This window comes from Syngnathus typhle, linkage group LG1, assembly GCF_033458585.1.
Source record: "Syngnathus typhle isolate RoL2023-S1 ecotype Sweden linkage group LG1, RoL_Styp_1.0, whole genome shotgun sequence".
Taxonomy (NCBI): domain Eukaryota; kingdom Metazoa; phylum Chordata; class Actinopteri; order Syngnathiformes; family Syngnathidae; genus Syngnathus; species Syngnathus typhle.
In genome coordinates this window covers 20403441-20423395 of record NC_083738.1, presented here as the reverse complement: position 1 = coordinate 20423395, position 19955 = coordinate 20403441, and the positions used below count along the sequence as shown (strand labels likewise).

The following is a 19955-nucleotide window of genomic DNA, read 5'->3' as shown; positions in this document are numbered from 1 at the left end:
TCATTAATATGTCAGACAGATGGCAGTGCATGAGTTCATGAACCCTCACAACAAATAGAGCTGATAAAAAAAATGTTTGTGGTGTACTCACCTCGGCTCGCTGCGTTCTGGGCTGCTTGGCGTCCGTCTCAATGGCGTACACGTCCACCAGGTAGAGGTCGGAGCCCTTCTCCCTGTCGAGCTCTGCCGCCGTCTGTATGACTCCGGTGTAGCGTCCGATGGTGAAGAGGCGTCCTGCGGCTTTCCCACCGCTGCGCACCGCCACGATGAAGTACTCCACTTTCCCGCCGGAAGCTCTCGGACTGGCCGCGTCCAGGGAAATGACGTTGGTGCCGGGTGGCTGGCCCTCCTTGAGGATGGTGATGTACTTGGGCTGTGTGAACACGGGGCCATCCAGGCCCTGGAGGATGATAGTCATGTCAGTCCTGGAGGTCTTGCGCTCGCTGCCGTGGTCGGTGGCCGACACGGTGAGTGTGTACACGAGGCGAGAGGGCACAAGCTGCGAAGCGAGGCGGATGTCACCGCTGTAGCGGTCCATGATGAACGTGTCTGAGTCGCCCTCCACCAACTCGTACTCGACTTCCCCGTTTTCCCCCTCGTCGGGGTCAGAGGCCACAACTGTTGTCAGGATGGAGCCGATTACAATGTTAGGCTCAGCCACCAGGGCATTCTGGGACACAAAAGTGGGGATGTTGTCATTGATGTCCGTGACCCATATTGTGACATTTTTAAAAGCAAAACGTCTGTATTCAAATGGCACAGCTTGGTCAGTGGCCTTCACTGTCAATTCAAACAAGTTTGAAAACTCCCTATCCACCTCCTTGGTGGTGTAGATGAGACCGGAGATTGGGTCAATGCTGAAGTGGCCTCCTCTTGGGACCTGATGAACAATGGAGTACTCCAGCTGTCCGTTGATGTCCGCATCCGTATCGTGAGCTGTGATGGTCATGACCGAGGCCGAGATGGGTAGATTCTCTGGGATGGATTTGAAGATGTCCCCGGGGGTAAAAATGGGGGGGTTGTCATTGAAATCCCTCACATGAATGATCACAGGAACTGAAGAGGAGCGCTGGGGACGGCCGTTGTCCCTGGCCGTGACGTTGAGCTTATAAAACGACTGCGTTTCGTAGTCAAGCTTTTTGAACAGGAAGATGCTGCCCGTGTTGGGACTGATGCTAAACGTGCCGTGGTTGTTTGTGGCGGTGATGCTGTACGTTATATCGGCATTTGGGCCCGAGTCAGCGTCACTTGCCGTCACTGAGGCCACCAGCTCACCGATCCTCATGTTTTCCTGCACGTCCACAGACAGTGAAGATTTGGGGAAAGTCGGGGAGTTGTCATTCTCATCCAGTACTTTCACGCTAAGCATACAGGAAGAGGATAAGGGCACGACGCCAGCATCAACAGCGATTATTTTCAGAGAATAGGAAGCTGTCGATTCATAATCCAACTTGCCAACTAACGTGATTTGTCCTGAGCTGCCATCAATGGAAAACTGTCCCTCTTCATTGCCCTCAGCGATGCGGTAATGGACCAGTCCATTGTTGTTTTCATCGACATCAGAAGCGGAGACGCGCAGCAGCTGGGTCATGTTCTGCGCCGACTCGGAGATGGAGGCCTGGTAAATGTCTTTGGTGAACTTGGGTGCATTGTCATTGATGTCTCGTATGTAAACCTGAACTTTGGCCTGGTCTCTGAGGGGTTTAGGGAGACCCTGGTCAGCCGAGATGACAACGAAGCTGAAGGCAGCGGCGCCTCGTTGTCTCACGAGAGACTCGCGGTCCAATCGCAGTGTGCTCGTCAACTCTCCCGTGATTGCGTTCAGCTCAAAGTTGGGCTGCGAAGTCTCAAACGAGTATCTGATGTCACTGTTTGGCCCAAAGTCCTTATCCTCGGCGTGGACCAAGCCCACCAGCGAGCCCCTCGCCTGCTCCTCCTCAAAGTGAAAGACGTAATTGGTGCTGTTAAACAGGGGGCGGTTGTCGTTGACGTCGTCTAGGGTCACGCTGACATTGACGGTGGCACTTAGCGGTTCGACGGCACGGTCAGTCGCTACAAGCACTAAGTTATACCTGTCCTGCAGCTCCCGGTCCAGCTCTGCTTTAATGTACAGTTGCCCATCTGGGAAAATGCCAAAAACGTCTCTTGTGTTGCCACCAATGATGTCGTACATGATCTCCCCGTTGAGACCCGAGTCTTTGTCGGTGGCCTCCACCTTGAAGAAGCGGCTGTTGACACGCTCTGACTCCAGGATGGCGACGTCGTAGGAGAACTGGCCAAACACAGGGGAGTTGTCGTTGACGTCGTAAACGCTGACCATGAGCACCAAGCTGGAGGTGTGCCGGGGAACCCCCGTGTCCGACGCCAAGACCTCGATCTCGTAGGACGAGGTGGTGACCTCCAGAGGTCCAGTCAGGGTGATGAGCCCGTGCTTCTCGTGAATGTGAAACAGATGTCTGGGGTTTTGCTTGAGGCTGTAGACCACCACACCATTGGCACCTTCATCCGGATCAGATGCCTTTGCTTGGAATATTACGTGACCTGTGCTCCAGTTCTCCACGGCGCTCACATGCTCCACAGAGTGAATAAAGTGGGGGGCATTATCATTCAAGTCTTTAACTGTGATGTTGACAAAGGCTTCACCGGTGATCTCACCTGCTCTGGCTACGATCTTCAGGTGATAGAAACCTTGCTCTTCTCGATCTATCTGACTGGATGCTGTGATTTGACCTGCTGCGTTTACGGCAAAAAGCCCCCTCTGGTCCCCCGAGGTAATAAGATACGAAATATTAGAGTTCAGATCTAGAGTGGTGGCCGACACAGTCCCTATGACAGTTCCCGTGCCCACGTTCTCAAACATGACAAAGCTGTAAACTCTCTGGCTAAAGATGGGTGGATTATCTTGCGTGTCTATGACAGTCACAGTGACAATAGCGTGGGCGTGCGAGCGCAGCCCACCGCCATCTGCAGCCGTCACCTGCAGCTGATAAGTGGTTTTCACTTCTCTATCCAACGATGCCAGCGTGGTGATTTTACCTGTGTTGCTGTTAATGTGAAATTTGGAGGTGTCGCCTGCCGTTATGATGTATTTAACTGTGCCGTTGTTTCCCAAGTCAGGGTCTGAGGCGGAAACCACAGTGGCGTAAGTCCCCGGGGGCTCGTTCTCTTTCACATTTGCAAAATACTGCACAGGGTAAAAAACGGGCCTGTTGTCATTGATATCCCTCAGGGTGATGTTGACTTTTCCAACAGAGTGCAACGGGGGCGTGCCTGTGTCTGCTGCTTGGATGTGGAGCAAGTAGGAGGCCTCATCTTCTCTGTCTAGCTCTGCGGCTGTGCTCAAACGCCCCGACGCGGCGTCCAGGCGAAACAGCTCGCGAATGCCAGGCGCCGTTTCGCTATCGAATGAGAAACGGACTGTCCCGTTCTCGCCCAGGTCGTCATCGGAGGCTGAAAGCACGAGCAGCTCAGTGCCAGCGGGGGCATGCTCCACCAAGGAAACGTGATACATACTCTGTGTGAATGTGGGCACTTGATCATTCACATCAGTGATGCTCACAATGAGTTTAGTGTAGGAAATCCTGGGCTGCAGCCCCTGGTCTTTGGCGCTAATGTTGAGCACAACTTGGGATGCAACTTCCCTATCCAACAAAGCGGAGCTGGTAACAAGTCCGCTGTTTTCGCTGATGGAGAACCAGCCCAAAGCGTTTCCAGACACCAGCGAGTAGCGCAGGTTGGCATTCTGCCCGGAGTCGCCATCTGTTGCAGAGACCCCTTTTATGTAGCTGCCTTTGGGGATATCTTCGCTGATATCAACTCTGTACAGCGCCTCCTGGAATATCGGCGGGTGGTCATTGATGTCATTGACGAATATTACAAGACTAGCAAAAGACGAGCGCGCCAGCGGCTTGCCATTGTCCGACACTGACACAGTTAGGTTGTACGAGGAAATTCGCTCCCTGTCCAACACGCTGGCCACTTTGATCAAACTCAGATTAGGCACAGGGGACTTGTGCACGTCAAAGTGCCTTTGCTCATTACCACCTAGGATGGACACAGAGATGTTTCCATTAGCAGCGGGGGAGTCGGAATCGGACACTGTGAGCAGCGCTACAACTGTGCCAATTTGTGCATTTTCATCGACAGATGCAAACTTGGACGTGGTGGGGAAGTATCTGAATTTTACCACAGGATCATTATCGTTCACGTCCAACAATTTGACGGTGGCCTCCGTCCTACCAGACAACGAAGGCGCCCCACTGTCCACCGCGTGAATTGTCAACGAATACTCCTTCTTACTTTCGTAATCCAAACTTTGCCTTATGATAACGGTACCATCTTTGGGGTCGATTTGGAAGGGGGTGCCCTCGTCTAGGAAGTACCTGATCTCCGCATTGGTCCCGTCGTCTTGATCGGACGCAGTGATCTGCAGGACGCTGGAGCCGACAGCGGCGTCCTCAAACACACTCGCTTGGTACTGTTCACGCTCAAACACAGGCGGGTTGTCGTTAATATCCTGGATGGTGACGTTCACCTGGAGATAGCCAAATTTCTTAGGGTCCCCCTTGTCCTCCACTTCGATCAGGAGCTGGTAGGAGGGCGTGAGCTCTCGGTCCAGGCCCCCTGTCGACACCAGGTGCAAGAATGCTCCCTCACCACTGGGATTGACAGTAATATCCAAGCGGAATTTCCTCTGTTGGTTGCCCTTCACGATTTTATAAGTGGTGTGGTCCACGCCATTACTCCCAATGTCAGAGTCGGTGGCTGTGTCAAGGATGACCTGGCGGCCGCTGCTGGCATCCTCCTTGAAGGACACCATGATGGATGCATCCGGGAACACAGGTGCGTTGTCGTTAATATCCAACACCACGATCCTGACTTCCGTGGGGTAGGTCGGCTGGCTGGAGAGCACCACCACGTTGATGACATCGCTCTGCAGCAGCTCCCTGTCCACCACCGACGAAGTGGAAATCACCCCAGTGCTGCCGTTGATGGCGAAAAGTCTGTGGCTCTCGCTGAAGCGATACGTGAAACCAGCGCGGGTCTCTATCTGACCCACGTAGGTCCCCGCGGGCTGCTCCTCCAGCACGCGGAACTCTTGGCGGACTTGCATGGACGCCGAGTAGCGTGACAGAGTCCACAGCAGCAGCAGGAGTGAGTGAAGCCGCGCCATGGTCAGGTCAGCCAGCCCGGTGCAGCTTGAAGCATCCACACTAGACCATTATTATAATCCAAACTCGAGGAAAGTGGAAACTTAACTTTCAGTGGTGATGTCCTTTTGAGCACTCAACTCCTGCAGTGATGTGTGCTCCTCATCAATGCAACATCCACGGGATGGTGAAAAGCATTCCTGCAACATACAAGAAAGTTCCCCACCTCCCTCTTACGTTTATCCCCTCCAAAAAGGCGCGTCAAAATGTCACTCAAAGTATCCGTGCGTAAAGGTGGACCAGAGGAGCGAGGAGCGGCGCACTGCCCTGGAGGGAAAAGAATAACGGACCACTTGCGCTTGCACTCAACATTGCGCCGCTACTCGGCAAAGTCACACTAGAAAAAGTTAGAACAAAGCTGGAGTCGGGGCAAGCTCCCTCCCAGCGACAATCCTATTGGACGGAGCTGAGCGCGCTCGCACCGCCTCCGTCACTTTCCATTGTTACATGCACACGCGCACTAACGCGCTCACGTATAAACGCACGCACACACGCGCTGTTCTTGCTACTGCAGGAGCTGTCAATCATGCTGCACGGTGGTTATTACACCCCTCATATAACTCATTATTACGCCTTTTAAAAGTGTAAAGTGTTTTGAAACTCACAAAACACAAAATAAGCAACTTTTCAAAAGATTAAAGCAGGAAACAAAGATAAAAATTTAGCTAATAATCACACATTTTAACCATTTACAATATGAAAATACTTTTTTTAAATGCAATTACCATGTGCAAAGAAAAACGACGTGATTGGTTGGTTAATTTGATGTAACAGCTTAAAACCATCCATCTGTAAAAAAATTTTTTTATTATTTAATTATTCTTTTTTTGTTGTTTTTTACGCCAACAATAAAGTACATTTTCCATGACAAACACAGATTTTGATGATCATGGGGCACTTGTAAAAATGGATCAATAGCACCACTAAGCGGTTACAACGTGCTACAGCAACAGTCAAATCAGATGGAGATGTATGTATTTCAAGTATAAAAAAAATTGTAAATCAAGGTGAAAACGTGTTTTTATTAATGATCAAAATGTAAAAAAAATTGAAAACTAAAAACATTACATTTAAATGTATGTCACATTGCTAATAAATTGATCTCAAAGTGAACGTGCAATTAAAAACAAGAACAAATAAATGAACGGTGAAGGAACAGGAACAAATGTAAAAAAGACGAATTGTCCAGGAACAGGATTAACAAATGAATAATGAGTACAAATGAGATCAAATTAAAAAAAAGAAAAAATATAAATAACAATTCAGTGTTATGACTTATGCTCTCAGTTACTGCTGTTACTAAGGTTACTAAAGTTACCAATGCTAGTAGTGTTAGTAGTACTAACACTAATTAGTACTAATGCTAGCAATGTTTTTAATGCTGCGTTGAGATAGCTCACTTTCTATCTGGATGCAAAGTAGGACATGAGTCAACTCCAGTAATTGAATTAAGGATGAACTGAAACGGGCAAGAAGAGAGACATGACGGAGAGAGCGTCAAAGCAGATTATGTCCCACAGGACACGTGATGAGAATTAGCCGGATACTAAGACGGCCAGCTCGCAAGCAGGAAGGCAGGTCACTTTTGCTGGAGTGACTGCTTGTGTTGTTTTATTTGGAATAAGCATCATTTTAGGACAACATCAGTAAACAGCCTTCACAAACAGTCCATGAGAACAGGAAAAAAAAGACTCAAATGGACAGGTCAGGAACAGGAAAAAAAACCTTGAAACATTAGGGAACAAATAATAAAAATGAATCCAAGAAAAGGATTAACAATGGCATTGATGGTCCAACAAGTGAAACGAGGATCCAAATACACATGATTAAGCAGTAATAAAGACACAAATAGATGGTCCCCGACCACAAGTTGGATCAACGATAAAAACAGATGGAACAGGTCTGTAAATAAAGTCTAAAAATCTTTTCCAGACAAGAGTGCAGACCTATTTTAGTCGTTTTTTCCTTTAAAGTTGTAACTTTGGTAAGCAGTCAATCTGTCTTTGCACACTCGGAAGGTTATGGAGACCAATTCTTCAATGATTGATATTTATCACTGATCAGCGGTGCTACCAAAATGTGCTCATATGGCCCTCATTTATTTATAAATAGTTTTTTCTTTTATATATTTGTTTTGGTTTTCTAAATGTGCTTTTGTGTGTGTGTGTGTGTGTGTGTGTGTGTGTGTGTGTGTGTGTGTGTGTGTGTGTGTGTGTGTGTGTGTGTGTGTGTGTGTGTGTGTGTGTGTGTGTGTGCGTGCGTGCGTGTGTGTGTGTGTGTGTGTGTGTGTGTGTGTGTGTGTCGTGATTTTTGTAATTGTGTTTATTTTCCCAACCTAAATTATAACGGCATAGCTCAAGCTTCCTAACTCAAGTGCCAAGAAGGTCTATTTTAACAGTACTGTTCATTTTAAAGGCTAAATAAATTATCAAAATATCCTTTTCCATTTATGTTCTTATTTAATGTTTTGTACAGTATGAAAATGAACCTGAAAAGCGGGATTATCAACAATCTAATAAATAAATAAATAAATGATACAATCATGACAATAATAATAACACTAATATTGCCTTACTGGCCGATTCGTCATTGATAGAAAAAAATAACATACAGTGAATGTATTTTATTTCAAATGAATTAATTTATAAAATATTAACTTAAAAATATGATTCTATGTATATTGTACATCTTTCATTCATTGATTCAACCAAATTTACAAGTATTTTTAACAGTGTTTTTTCTTTAATAGATCAATTACAAGTAAAGATATAATTCATTGTAAAGAGTCTGTAAATTGGTTAGAAACATTTCAACATGACATAATAGTTAAGTTTTTAGACTTATGTACCGTAACGAGAATGCTCTGAGTGTAATACCAACCACGACCGATAGGTGTCATGGTTGCATTGTTTTAAATATCCTCGCTTGCAGCGTCATCATTTCCGTTTGCATTTCGGTCTTTGTACAGTTTGAAGTAATGAATGTTGGACGTAATTAAATCAAAGAAGGTCGTGACTGGACCGCACTGTTAAGTTTTTAAAATATGCCTTTTTGCTAATGATCACATAAGTATCCTCTTCTGATGGACAGAGGGACAGATACAAAGACAACATTGGAACAGACAGATGATTTGAAATAGATTAGGATGTTTTATGATAGTAAGCTTATATTTGCTTTTAACTTTTAAGTTGAATTTCAAAGGTCTTATTTATGAATGGACAAATGACGACTGGAAATATGACGGAGAGAAAGATGATCAAGGGACAAACAATCCGAGAGGAGATATAGAGACAGGATATAAAGGCTGTATATAGATGGCTGATAATGAACCATCAGTGTGCTTGTTTAACAATAATTCCCAAAGGTTTGAAGATCCTCATCGTCAAAGCTCCTAGGACACTTCCCAGAAATACAAACATGCATTACTGAAAATAGATGGCTTGTAAGCATGTAAATCATTTCTTTACACTCAGCTGTCAAATTGTAAACATCTTCTCCGGTGCCGCAATTACCATGTCATGTTTGTCAAGATAATCGCTGTCAAAGTGCAACCGTCGTGCCATTAAATATACATGTAAAAGAAAATTTCTGACTTGGGGCCAAAGGGAAACCTTCAACCTTACGAGTGGACTCGCTCAATCTAGCGATCGTGTGTCACGAATGGTAAGTAGAGGTGCAGGCGAATCCCTGAGGCACGCATTAAGTCAAACTCAACATCAGATGCGTTTACGGTATCGAATCCCTTGTTGATTGTGAAGCGTCGAAAGGAAGCATAAATCAGAATCTGCACTCGAGCCTCAAGCTATGTTTGGAAAAAGCCTTCTTGTGGGGAGACTCGCTTTGAAAGAAAACGTCCATCTCCTTATAAGCTCTGACAGAACCTTCACACTCTGCTCCATTAGGAAAGAAGATTGGGGATGAGGGGGGGGTCATTCTACCGAGGTCGCGATTTGTGCAGTTTGCAACACTTAACTAATCTGTTTTGCATGCTTTCCACTCTGGAGTTTAGTAGCTCTTCATTTTGACTTTTTAATGGAACCCTGAGGAGACCATGTGCTGCTGCTGCCTTGTTCCGTTTTGTGTTTTCCAGTTTGATACCTCACTCCCAAGAAGACTTAACATGGAATCTCAAGGCCTGTGAAGTTCATCTCTCTATCATCCAAAGAATTCAGATTGGAATTCTCCTGAATGTCCTTTTGTAATCTTCATATAATGTCTACATTGAGATAAATAAGTAAAAAGTACAGACAGGGAGACTCTAGAGTAAATTGAACGAGTGAACAGGACTGTACCAATTCCATCCCCGTTCAGGGCATGAACTCCCACGACTCAAATTGTACTCGAATCCAGATCAGTCTCAAGTGACTTCACTGACGTCAGCCCTACTTTAGCAAGACTTTGTGGGTAAAGTTTTTCAAAGACAGGGAAGGTGTTGCCACTGGACACTGACTGGAAACTCTCTTGCTTTCACTGCCTTTCCCTTTTATTAAGATGAGACATAACCAATCATAATTAGGTGCACTTCATTTTTAAGTTAAAGGTTAAATTACTCTCCTGCACAAAAGTGTATAGGAGTCGAAACGAGCTGGCAACCTACTGTATGTATGAACAATGAAAAGCAAATAATGTTTCAACGGTGTGTGCCTGCAGCGTTCGTAATGGGCCATAAATCCACTTTTATCACTCCTGCATTCCCAGGGATGAATGTCCCCCTCCGCCAAGCATGATAAGGTATTAAGTGTCCCGCTTCGTCGCAACATCGCTCTTACAGTATCTATGCCATCAGGATGGCATGATCACGTTTCATCTTTTGTCTTCCAGCTTTTTCGGATCGATGCGCCACGCTTGGCTGACGCAGAAGGCGCTCTCTCCACGTTGAAGCACTCGTTATAACCTGGGGTCGCCGTTTCATACACGTGATGTGCGACGCCGGAGGACATGCGAGTGATTTTAACAATTGAGGATCACGTGGAGGGAATGGTTCAAACATCTGCTACAAACAGCAGGAGGTGGCAAAAATACAAATTCTTTGTACGAGAGAAGGAGAATTATTCGTGCAGAAATAAACTCTGATTGATTGATTGACTTGCTCGGAAACTGTGGCCCTCATTATTAGTACCGTATTTACCGCACTATAATGCGCACCTAAAAACCTCAAATTTTCTCAAAAGCCGGCAGTGCGCCTTACAATCCAGTGCACCTTATATATGGATAAATACGGATTTATGGATGAGGACTAATTTATTAAAGTAAGCTTTACGTGTTTATTTTGTGTGTTGTGTGATATTAACGTTTGAGCAACGTTGAGTTATTGATATATTGTTATTGTTTTCACAATTTCGAGTGTTACTGTGCTGTGATTGTATTAACATTTGAGCAACGTTGAGTTATTTATTCTATGCGCCTTATAATCCGGTGCGCCTTATATATGAACAAAGTTTTAAAATGGGCCATTCATTGAAGGTGCGCCTTTTAATCCAGTGCGCCTTATAGTGCGGAAAATACAGTATCTGAACCTCAACACAAAACAAAACAAAAATTAGAACAAAGGTTTCCTTGCTTGTGAAGTTGGGCAATACAATTGTACACTAAAACCAATGTATTAAAACTTTTAGACGCTGAAGGTGTTGGCTTCCCCAGAAGGAACCAACAATTTTTAGTCACACAGTTTATCTATTCAAGCCTTTGCACTCCTGCTCATCATGGGACATACACGTAATCTATTCAGCCACCTCCGATAAAATAACGACCTTGGATATTTGAAATTGTGTTCTCGCCCGCCCACCAACATGATTCCTCTGTCAGTCCAGTTCAGGGCCATCGTGGAGGGAAGCCTTTAGGCCAGAAGCCGAAACAGTCGGCCGCCGCTCAATGAAATGACTCAGGAGAAAACTGTGCTGTGGTAACTGTCAGTGTGTTTTGGGATAATTAAAAGAGAGGCTTACGGGGGTTGTTTAGGCCAAAACATGATCACATAGTCGGGGAACAACGGCCTCCGTGATGAGCGAGAGATTAGTGTTTGATCTCCTTGAGGCAGTCTCATCATGAGTCAGATGGAGTGCTTGGTGGGGCCGCTTTGAGAACCAAGGCTGCCCTCAGGTTACTGCTGTGCCACCCACCTCCATCACCACCTGCCGCCTCATTCAACCAATCATATCGTTATGATTAGTTGAATAAGTTAGTCAGCGCATTTCATGATAATTTTGACTTTCTCCAACACGTGAGATCTTTGCCGATGATGCTGTGTATTTGCAAAGCTAATGGACGCCCCTTGTTGAACCTGTCTTGGGAATCCAAACGTTGTAGACTGTGCATGACCTGGTTGAAGAGAAACCTATCTGGCTATGTCTCCCAGCTCTGTAATTGTGGGAGTGTGGAAATCATGTTCACTTACTTTGGCAGCAGAATCCAAGCTAACAGACGTCGGGGCCGAATAATTTTAGTGGGGAGCAATTAAGTAACTGGATCAAACTAAGGATTCAGCACCACAAATATTTACATCCATGATTCAAATATTAAGAATTCGGGTGTGAGACTTGGGCATTGAACAGTTACCTTAGATGACTAGACTCATCGTGACTTAAAACAATTGTGGTCTTGATGAGATCACGATACACAAGGTAAATTAGCTAAGTCTAATTTGGTATACTGATCTGTGTAAGTGGACTTATTTGAAACATAGCGAAATCAGATGATTCACTTGAATGAGGTGACTGACTAGAGTTAGTGGAGTCGCAAGAAACACTGCTGACTCCGTTGATTCAGTTGAATCAGAAAACTGACCAACTAGTGGACACACCTACAAACCCCAAAGACTCAAATGATTTTGTTGATTTGGGTGAATGACTCAAGTTAGCGAATTTACCGGAAACCCCGATGATTCAGTGTAATCATGTGACTGACTCGAGTTAACATCCTCAACACCACTGATTCAGTTGACTCAGGAAACTGGCTTGAAGTAGCTGACTCACCAGAAACACTACCGACTCCAAAAATTTACTTTACTGACTCGATTTAGCAAAGTTACAAGAATCATGGATGACTCAAATGATTCAATTCAATCAGGCAACATATTCATGCAAGTGGGCTCCCAGAACTCGAAAAGATTCTGTTAAATTGGGTTACTGACTCAAGTACGGAGATTTAACACAAAAACTGCAGACTCAGATGATTTGGTTCACTGACTTGAGGGTGCAGACTCGCTAGAAACACAAAAGACTCAAACCAGATTTGGTTCACTGACTTGAAACTGTTGCATTGTTAACCATCACAGCCTCTTTGTGAAGCCAGCTGAGCGGGGGTGTTGGAGGGTGTTGGAGACTGCAGGTGGCGGGAATGTTAAGACCAGGCCTGTACCTGTGACTCAGTGACCACAGGTGTCAATCAAAGTGGAGGAATGTGGGGAACAAAGCCTTGGTGTGTGGAGGCTAACGACGCATGAGTCACATGATCATCACAACACGTAGAACCTTTATGAGTCCTAACAGCACTCTATGGGTCCTCCTTCAGTTTAGCGTTTTCCAAAGCCTTAGTCGTAGTAGCAGCGTGTGATGAAAAAACTGAGTTTGGGAAATAGAAAATCAAACAGTTATTTACCATATTCAGATTTGAGAAGACTATCATTATGTCATGATATATATTGTTATTGTGGTATGTATAAAACAGCCTTTATTATGACAATAGATTTTTTTATTATGCTATAAAAACACAACACACTATTTTGAGGGGACAAACAGACCCGTAGCAGCTAAAAAAAAAATATTCAGTAGTGCTGCTATCCAAAACTTTTAAATATAAACTCAGAAGAAGTAGATAGCCAACAGATTTCAAATGAAAATCAAGAGACAGAAACTGATTACAGGAACGGAGATGTTGAAAACATTTATTACGCCGCTCTCAAAAGTCAAAATCAAGATGCAGAACATTAAATATATTCAGTATAATATACTACAATGTTCTAAGTTGTCTTGATCATGTCCAGCCAATCAGAGCTTTTTGAACCGTCTCTCACCGTTCAATTCGTGGCATAGCTTAAAGATCTGCGATTCTCATTCTTGCATTTCAATGTGTTTGGGTGAGGTCACAATGCAAATTTAGACTCACAAACTGCTATGCAAAAATGTTTTTTTTTGCGTCTTGTGTAATTTGAAGGAGTAAGAATACCTAGCTATCTATGCATCTTCATTATTTGTCATTTCCCCGCACAAATGCTTGGTATTTCCTTTATACCCACCTAGCTTTTATACAATATATCAAATTTGGGGATAAAATAAGACTGCCGCTAAGAGGATCCCTCTTGTACTTCATCAATACAATTGTGCATAGAAATGATACGGACATCATCAGCCTAGTTGCAAAGGGAACATTTAACCATCTTCTTCAGACTTGAATATTTCTCTGAACATGTTTCTGCGTCTAATTGCGGCCTGAAAAGAAAACTAAATCATGTTGGCTGTTTGCAGTCGAGGGATGATTGAAGTCCGACTCAAAACACGACGCCTGTTTCCTCCTTGATCCACTTTTGATTTACTGTGCTGGAGTGAGGTTCATTTTGCCGCATTTAAAACATTCTACTTCTTCCACTATCTGGTAATGAACTGTGACTTAATCCTATTTGTCTTTTTGCCAGGATCCACACAGCCGGCTGTTAAATCTCAACACCACACTCAAAGCTTATTGGACTCCATTTGTCTTCGCACTCTCACTTCATTTTGGGCCTGTTTGAAAATTCACTCTGACACTCCTGTTCGGCTCTGAAAGTGTGTGATCCCATTCATTTACCGTTTTTTCCATGTATAATGCGCAAAATTTAACCAATTTATTGTCCTAAAATCTGGGGTGCGCATTATACATAGGTACAATTTTTTTTATTTTTTTTATTATCCGGATATCATACGGAGGCCGCCATTACAGATGCGCTTTCTTCTCTGCTGTTCACTTCAAACACGCTCCTTACGAACACAATGCTCTCGTATCAGACGCTTGCTCGATCACCTGCTCGTTTGCTGTCACAATGTACCCTACACAAATCCGAAACATTTCTTCGCTATTGAGTTTGCTAGCGCATGCGCAGTAATACTGACCGGCAGAATAACATCCGGTTGTTCCCAAAGACGATCTTTTTTCTGAAATAATTTTACGTTTACGGACTTAAGCAGGAGTCAAAATTTGGGTGCGTGTTATACATGGGTACAGGCTTTTTTCCAGCATCGACATGCCATTTTCAGGGTGCGTATTATACATGGGGCGCATTATACATGGGAAAAAACGGTAATTTCCAAACGCACTCAATGTTCTACACCAGACATGAGCAAACTATGGTCTGTGGGACGGATACGTAAACAGTGTAGACTAGAGTATTAGTATTTCAGAGGAACCTTGGCTATTGTAATTTTTGTACTAGAATGTAGATTTTATTGCAAAATCTTTTTTTATTGCTGAATCTTGAGTTTCTTTCAAAGTTTCTGTCTTCACTGTTGAAAATAAATAATAGACTTTGAGTAACACGTTGAGTGTTAAAGCTAACTATGGTACCTCATCCGTGGGAAACAAGTCCTTTTTACTTTTTTTCCACTTGACCTGAGCAAAGATTGGAAGTGTGGTAAAAAGGGAAGTGAAAGACTTGATCGAGTCAAGAAAGGAAAAAGGAACTGTTTCTTATAAATGATGACCAGAAGTCATTGAACCATAGTTACATGGACTGTTGTGGACAGTCAATATAAATGTTTTCATATCCAGCCAATCAGAGCCCAGATAAACTCCTAATTCCTGTGGTGCAAAGAAAAAAAATCTTACTGATTTCATGTAAAAGCAGAACCTCTAAAACTTTCTAGTTTTCTATCAAGACGGATCGAAGGTAAGGACGTTTCATGGCTTTATCATGGTACACTGACATAAATTAGCTATTGTAAAACATGAAGTGTCAAATCCGTAATTGTGAAACAAGAAATAGTAGGAAACAGCAACATTAATAAATATATTGTTGCATAAAAAACTATTGCGTTTAAAAGTGAAGGTTTATTTTTTTAGGGAGGGTTAGGGTTAGTAAGTAAAATTAAATATGTCTTAATTTGCAGGCTAAATAAACTGATTGGTTTTATTATATTTTTAAATGTTTACAACCCTTTTTTTTACAATGGTCACTAAATAGTAATAGTAATATCATACCATTATCACAAAATCAGTCAGTACTGTTTGAAAACTGTGACAACTGACTACATTCTTTTTTGTACCAATCTATGGATTTCTCCTTTTTGAACTAGAAAAAATACAGATTAACATGGATTCTATGGAACTTGATGAATGCGGCTATTTAACAAAGAATTTAACGATGCAGGGGCTCGTCACTGAAGGTAATGTACAATAATAATCAACAAATTAATCAGTTCAACATAGTATTTCTTTATTTATTTATGTTGTATTTTATCTTTATTTATGTAATTAAGTAATTATTTATTTTATTTATTTTATTTATTTTATTTATTTTATTTATTTTATTTATTTTATTTATTTTATTTATCTATATTTAGTGAGAAAGATTTAACAATAGTCCAATCTCGGTGTGTCACGACTCGTCCCTGGTTGTTTTCTTATGTGTATATGTTACCATGGTTTCTGTTCGTTCTTGTGTTACCTCACAATCAATGTTACCTGTCGTGTATTCAAGTCCTGTCTGCCCCTCACTCCCCTCACTCGTATTGTTCTCGCCTCTCGCCTGCAGTCTCGTCGGTTTGTCTTTTGCTCTCCAAGTTGGTCTGTCAGTTACCCCTGTCATTCTGTCGCCGTTAAGTTATGTTAGTTTGTCGGTTTTGTTGGTTTGTTCCCCTCATCCTCCCTTCCAACTACCTTTTCCCTCAATAAACCCTGGTCTAAGCTGCATTTGGCCGCCCAGCTCCATTTCCGTCCGTGACGCGGTGTAAACTCACAATATGTTTCCTTTCAATTAATTCAGTGAACTTTCAACAAAGACAAAAGTCATCCAGATGCATCACTGTGTGTCTTGGTTTGCTGTGCGCTGTCCTACTGGCCGGTAACATTGGGCAATTTATCAACTGTACGTCACCCTCAATATGTCCAAGCATGACTGTAAGGGACATTGTTTTCACTGATTTCAACACTTTGAATCTATTTTCACAGATGAGGTATTGCCTGGTTTTTCAACAGAGAGCCAAGCTAAATCCAACCACCAGACTCAAGAGACAGATCACCATCTCTACAAGAATAGCTCTCCCACTGACAGAGCCCATGTCTATACAAACACGCTTGAGGTGATGTTGAAAAACCTGACAACAGACAAAGACCAGTTGCAGACCAACTACGATTCTTTGGTATCAGACAGAGATCACCTTCTCGGCAGCAAAATGGTTTTGACTGACGAAAGAGATGAGTTGAGGGCCAATTTCCAGAGTGTGAAGCAGGAGCATGATAAGTTGCAGACCAATTACAGTCTCCTAAATAGAGAGAATGCTGTGTTACATACCCTAAATAGTGCTCTGAGGACAGACAAAGACCAGTTATGGGCTAGTTATAGATCCCTCGTTCAGCAGAAAGACCAGTTACAAACCAGCTACAATTCCCTCGTTAAAGAGCAGGAAGGTTTTCGAACTCCTGTGGCTGCTGAAAGGGCTGAGTTGAAGTCCCACCTCAACAAACTAGAAAAGGAGAAAGACCAATTACAGACCACTTATGAATCTCTTGTTAAAGAGAAAGATGAGTTACAGACCGGTTACAACTTCCTCATGACAGAGAGAGAGCTTTTGGTCACTAATAAAACAAATGTGACTGCAGAAAGAGATGACTTCAAATCGCGCTTTGAAAATTTAAAAAATGAGAAAGACCAGTTGCAACGCAGTCAGTCTTCACTGAGGAAGGACAAAGACCTGTTACAGGTCAGTTATGACTCCCTGGTTCAAGAGAAAGATCACCTTCAGGCGAGTAAAACCACCTTGTCCGCTGAAAGAGATCTGTTGGGGTCTCGCTTGGACAGTCTGAAAAATGAGAAAGATCAGTTACAACGCAATTACTCTTCAGTGAGAAGCCAGAAAGACCAGTTACGGGCCAGTTATGAATCCCTTCTAAAAGAAAAGGAGCTGTTACAAACCAGCTACAATTCACTCGGTAAAGAGAAACAGATCCTCCTGACAAGTAAAACCACATTGGCAACTGAAAGAGATCAGTGCATGTCCCGCTTTAATGATCTGAAAAGCGAGAAAGATCGGCTAGTACGCAGTTACTCCTCATTGGGAAGCGAGAAAGATGAGTTACAGAACCGCTACGCATCCCTGGCTCACGAGACACAAATACTAATGACCAATAAAACCAGAATGGCTGCTGAGAGAGATGTGGTAAAGTCCATCTACAACGATATTAAAAAGGACAGAGACCATTTACAGAGAGATTATACTTTGCTGGAGGCTGACAGGGACCGACTGGAAAGAAATTACACAGTGCTGAGCATAAATAGTAGGATGTGTCAGATCAGGAACAGTCTGCTGCAAAGACCAAAAACTCACGGTGACTGCAACACTGTACGTGTTGAAAACGAGCAGCTCCGCATAAATCAAAGCAGCCTGGAGACACAAAAGTACGCGCTTCAGAAGACAGTGGACAAGATGACCACCAAGATGAGTAGTAAGTACTTTGGACACCGGTCCAGTGATGGCCTGATGGCGTCATTAATCTCTCCATTTTGTTTACATTCTGTAGCCATGCTCTGTGGGGTCGGTTGGAAGAAGTTTGCTAGCAACTGTTACTTTTTGTCAACCTTGAGTAAGAGCTGGGCTGAAAGCAGACAGGACTGCATCAACAGAGGAGGCGATTTGGTTGTCATCAACAACAGAGAGGAACAGGTATGACCAACAGACTCCAATGTCAATGAGGCGTTCATTCACTTAGCTCCTGTGCTACACAAAGGTGGTTTGCTTGTTGTCTTCCCAAACAGACATTCCTTAATGGTTTATTGGGGCATGCCCTGCACGCATGGATTGGTCTGAGTGATCATATCAAGGAGGGAACGTGGATTTGGGTGGATGGGACCAACCTCACTATAGCGTAAGTTTTAGAACATGTCAACATTTCCCAGCAAAGTTCTCACTTCCAGGTTTCACTTAGTTTGAAGAAGGTTTGGAGAAGTAAAAGAGGGTGCAATGTGATGCAACATGTACATATATGGCCGGATAGAAGCGTTTCGTTAATGTCGGAAATTGAGGTTATGTTCTGGGTGACAGATTCTGGCAGAATGGCCAGCCTAACAACTTCCGGAACCAGGACTGTGGTGAAATCCAGGGCAAATCATTTCTATCGTTTGGAGCCTGGAACGATGACAGCTGTTCCCTTGAACAACGATGGATTTGTGAGAACTGATGACGATACTTAGCCTTAACCTGTTAGACTTAACGGATACCTGGTGACACTGCACATCTTTTATGTTGAATTGCTTCAGACACACTTTCTTAGCTCGTTTGATTATTTCAGTCCTATTTTAATGATTTCCATGTGAAAATGAAAAGCTGTATTTGTTTGGGCACTCTCGTCAAAGGCTTCACAGACTCATATTCTATTTACCATTCATGTAAATAAATATATACAAGGACTGGTTAAATTTTGAACAGCAGCAAGGGCCGTTCTTTCTTCCAGGGCAAAAGGGGACCAGTATGGTTGGATGGTGACGGTTCAAAATGTTCTCCCATGAGGGTCATTTTGGGTGCGGTGGCTGTCAACCAATAATTGGACTGAGCCTTCTCATTAAGTGCAATTCAAAGCGTCACACCCACACAACCACCTTCTATCTCCAACCTTGAGGTGAGAGTCAGTGGGTCCCTGAGGACACAGTGGAGGAGGGCTCCTTATCTTTTTTGGGGGGGGGGGGGGTACTGCTCAGTGCAAAGCGCAAAAAGGCAGCACGCCTCCTCCATATTCATCAGTGGCGATTATGTGCTGACCTCTGTCTGCCATCAATCCCGAGTTGCTGGGCAGGCAAGGCAGGCATGGAGGAGGGAACGCATACGGACCTGACACAGCAGTCAATGAGATAACGCCAGTGGTGCGAAGTAACAAAATACAAATCATTTGTTACAACCTTAAGTATATCTTTTTTAGGACTTTTTGGAAGGGTTCCCACTTAATTTTAGTCCATACATTTAAAAACAGGTATCTGTACATCCTATATTTTCAACTCCATACTTCATTGTTACTTTTTTATATCAACGGATGAAGAACACAATGTAGATACGATGAGACAAAGTCAACCCTGATGGAAATCTTGTTTGACCAATTAATTAAGAATTTATGGATTTATAACTTGTAAAAAACACATGGAGCAACAAGAACCAGGGAATATAATTGACGATGACACAACTGAGAACGATATTTCTCCTACTTAGCCTCTGGTGGCTTGCTTGGTAGCGGGTGACGAGCACTTTCAGGGCATGAAAAGCCGAGCGACGACTATGTGGGTTATATTCACCAAAGGTTTTAAATGTATCAATTTTTGCAGCTCAAACATAGATATTAGAAAGACTTGTGCTATTTGAGTATAAGTTAAATGGGGCGTGGTTTTATCCCATTCAATGGACATACAAATTATCAAAAGAAGAAAATGTCGTGATTTGTTTTCCCATTTTGATGCCTCTTTTTGTATACTCAGGTTTTTTCCAATCATTTAAATTTGGCAGAATTTATAACAACACTCAGTTCAAGATATTTTTTCCACTTTAGTAACTTTAAGGGATTGAATCAGTTCATAGA

The 19955-nt window shown here is 43.4% G+C and overlaps 2 protein-coding genes and 1 long non-coding RNA gene across 3 annotated transcripts in view; 2 read left to right on the top strand and 1 right to left on the bottom strand.

The window, feature by feature from the left end:
• fat4 (FAT atypical cadherin 4) overlaps positions 1-5567 on the bottom strand; it is an 80582-nt gene extending 75015 nt beyond the window's left edge. The window contains exon 1 of the mRNA XM_061273619.1: positions 92-5567. Coding sequence (XP_061129603.1) covers positions 92-5173 — 5082 coding nt within the window. The 5' untranslated portion in view covers positions 5174-5567. The remainder of the gene's footprint in view (positions 1-91) is intronic.
• A 3638-nt stretch (positions 5568-9205) lies between these two features.
• On the top strand, positions 9206-10219 carry LOC133153117 (uncharacterized). The gene is made up of 2 exons (XR_009714261.1): positions 9206-9941; positions 10032-10219. It is a non-coding gene; the product is annotated as an uncharacterized LOC133153117 (long non-coding RNA).
• Positions 10220-14906: 4687 nt separating this feature from the next.
• LOC133151004 (C-type lectin domain family 4 member F-like) lies at positions 14907-18817 on the top strand. Its single transcript, XM_061273742.1, has 7 exons — positions 14907-15066; positions 15473-15562; positions 16162-16263; positions 16347-17840; positions 17916-18058; positions 18151-18260; positions 18437-18817. Exons 2-7 carry the CDS (start codon positions 15490-15492, stop codon positions 18570-18572), a joined length of 2058 nt encoding a protein of 685 aa, XP_061129726.1. The 5' UTR covers positions 14907-15066; positions 15473-15489; the 3' UTR covers positions 18573-18817.
• The last annotated feature ends 1138 nt before the right edge of the window (positions 18818-19955 follow it).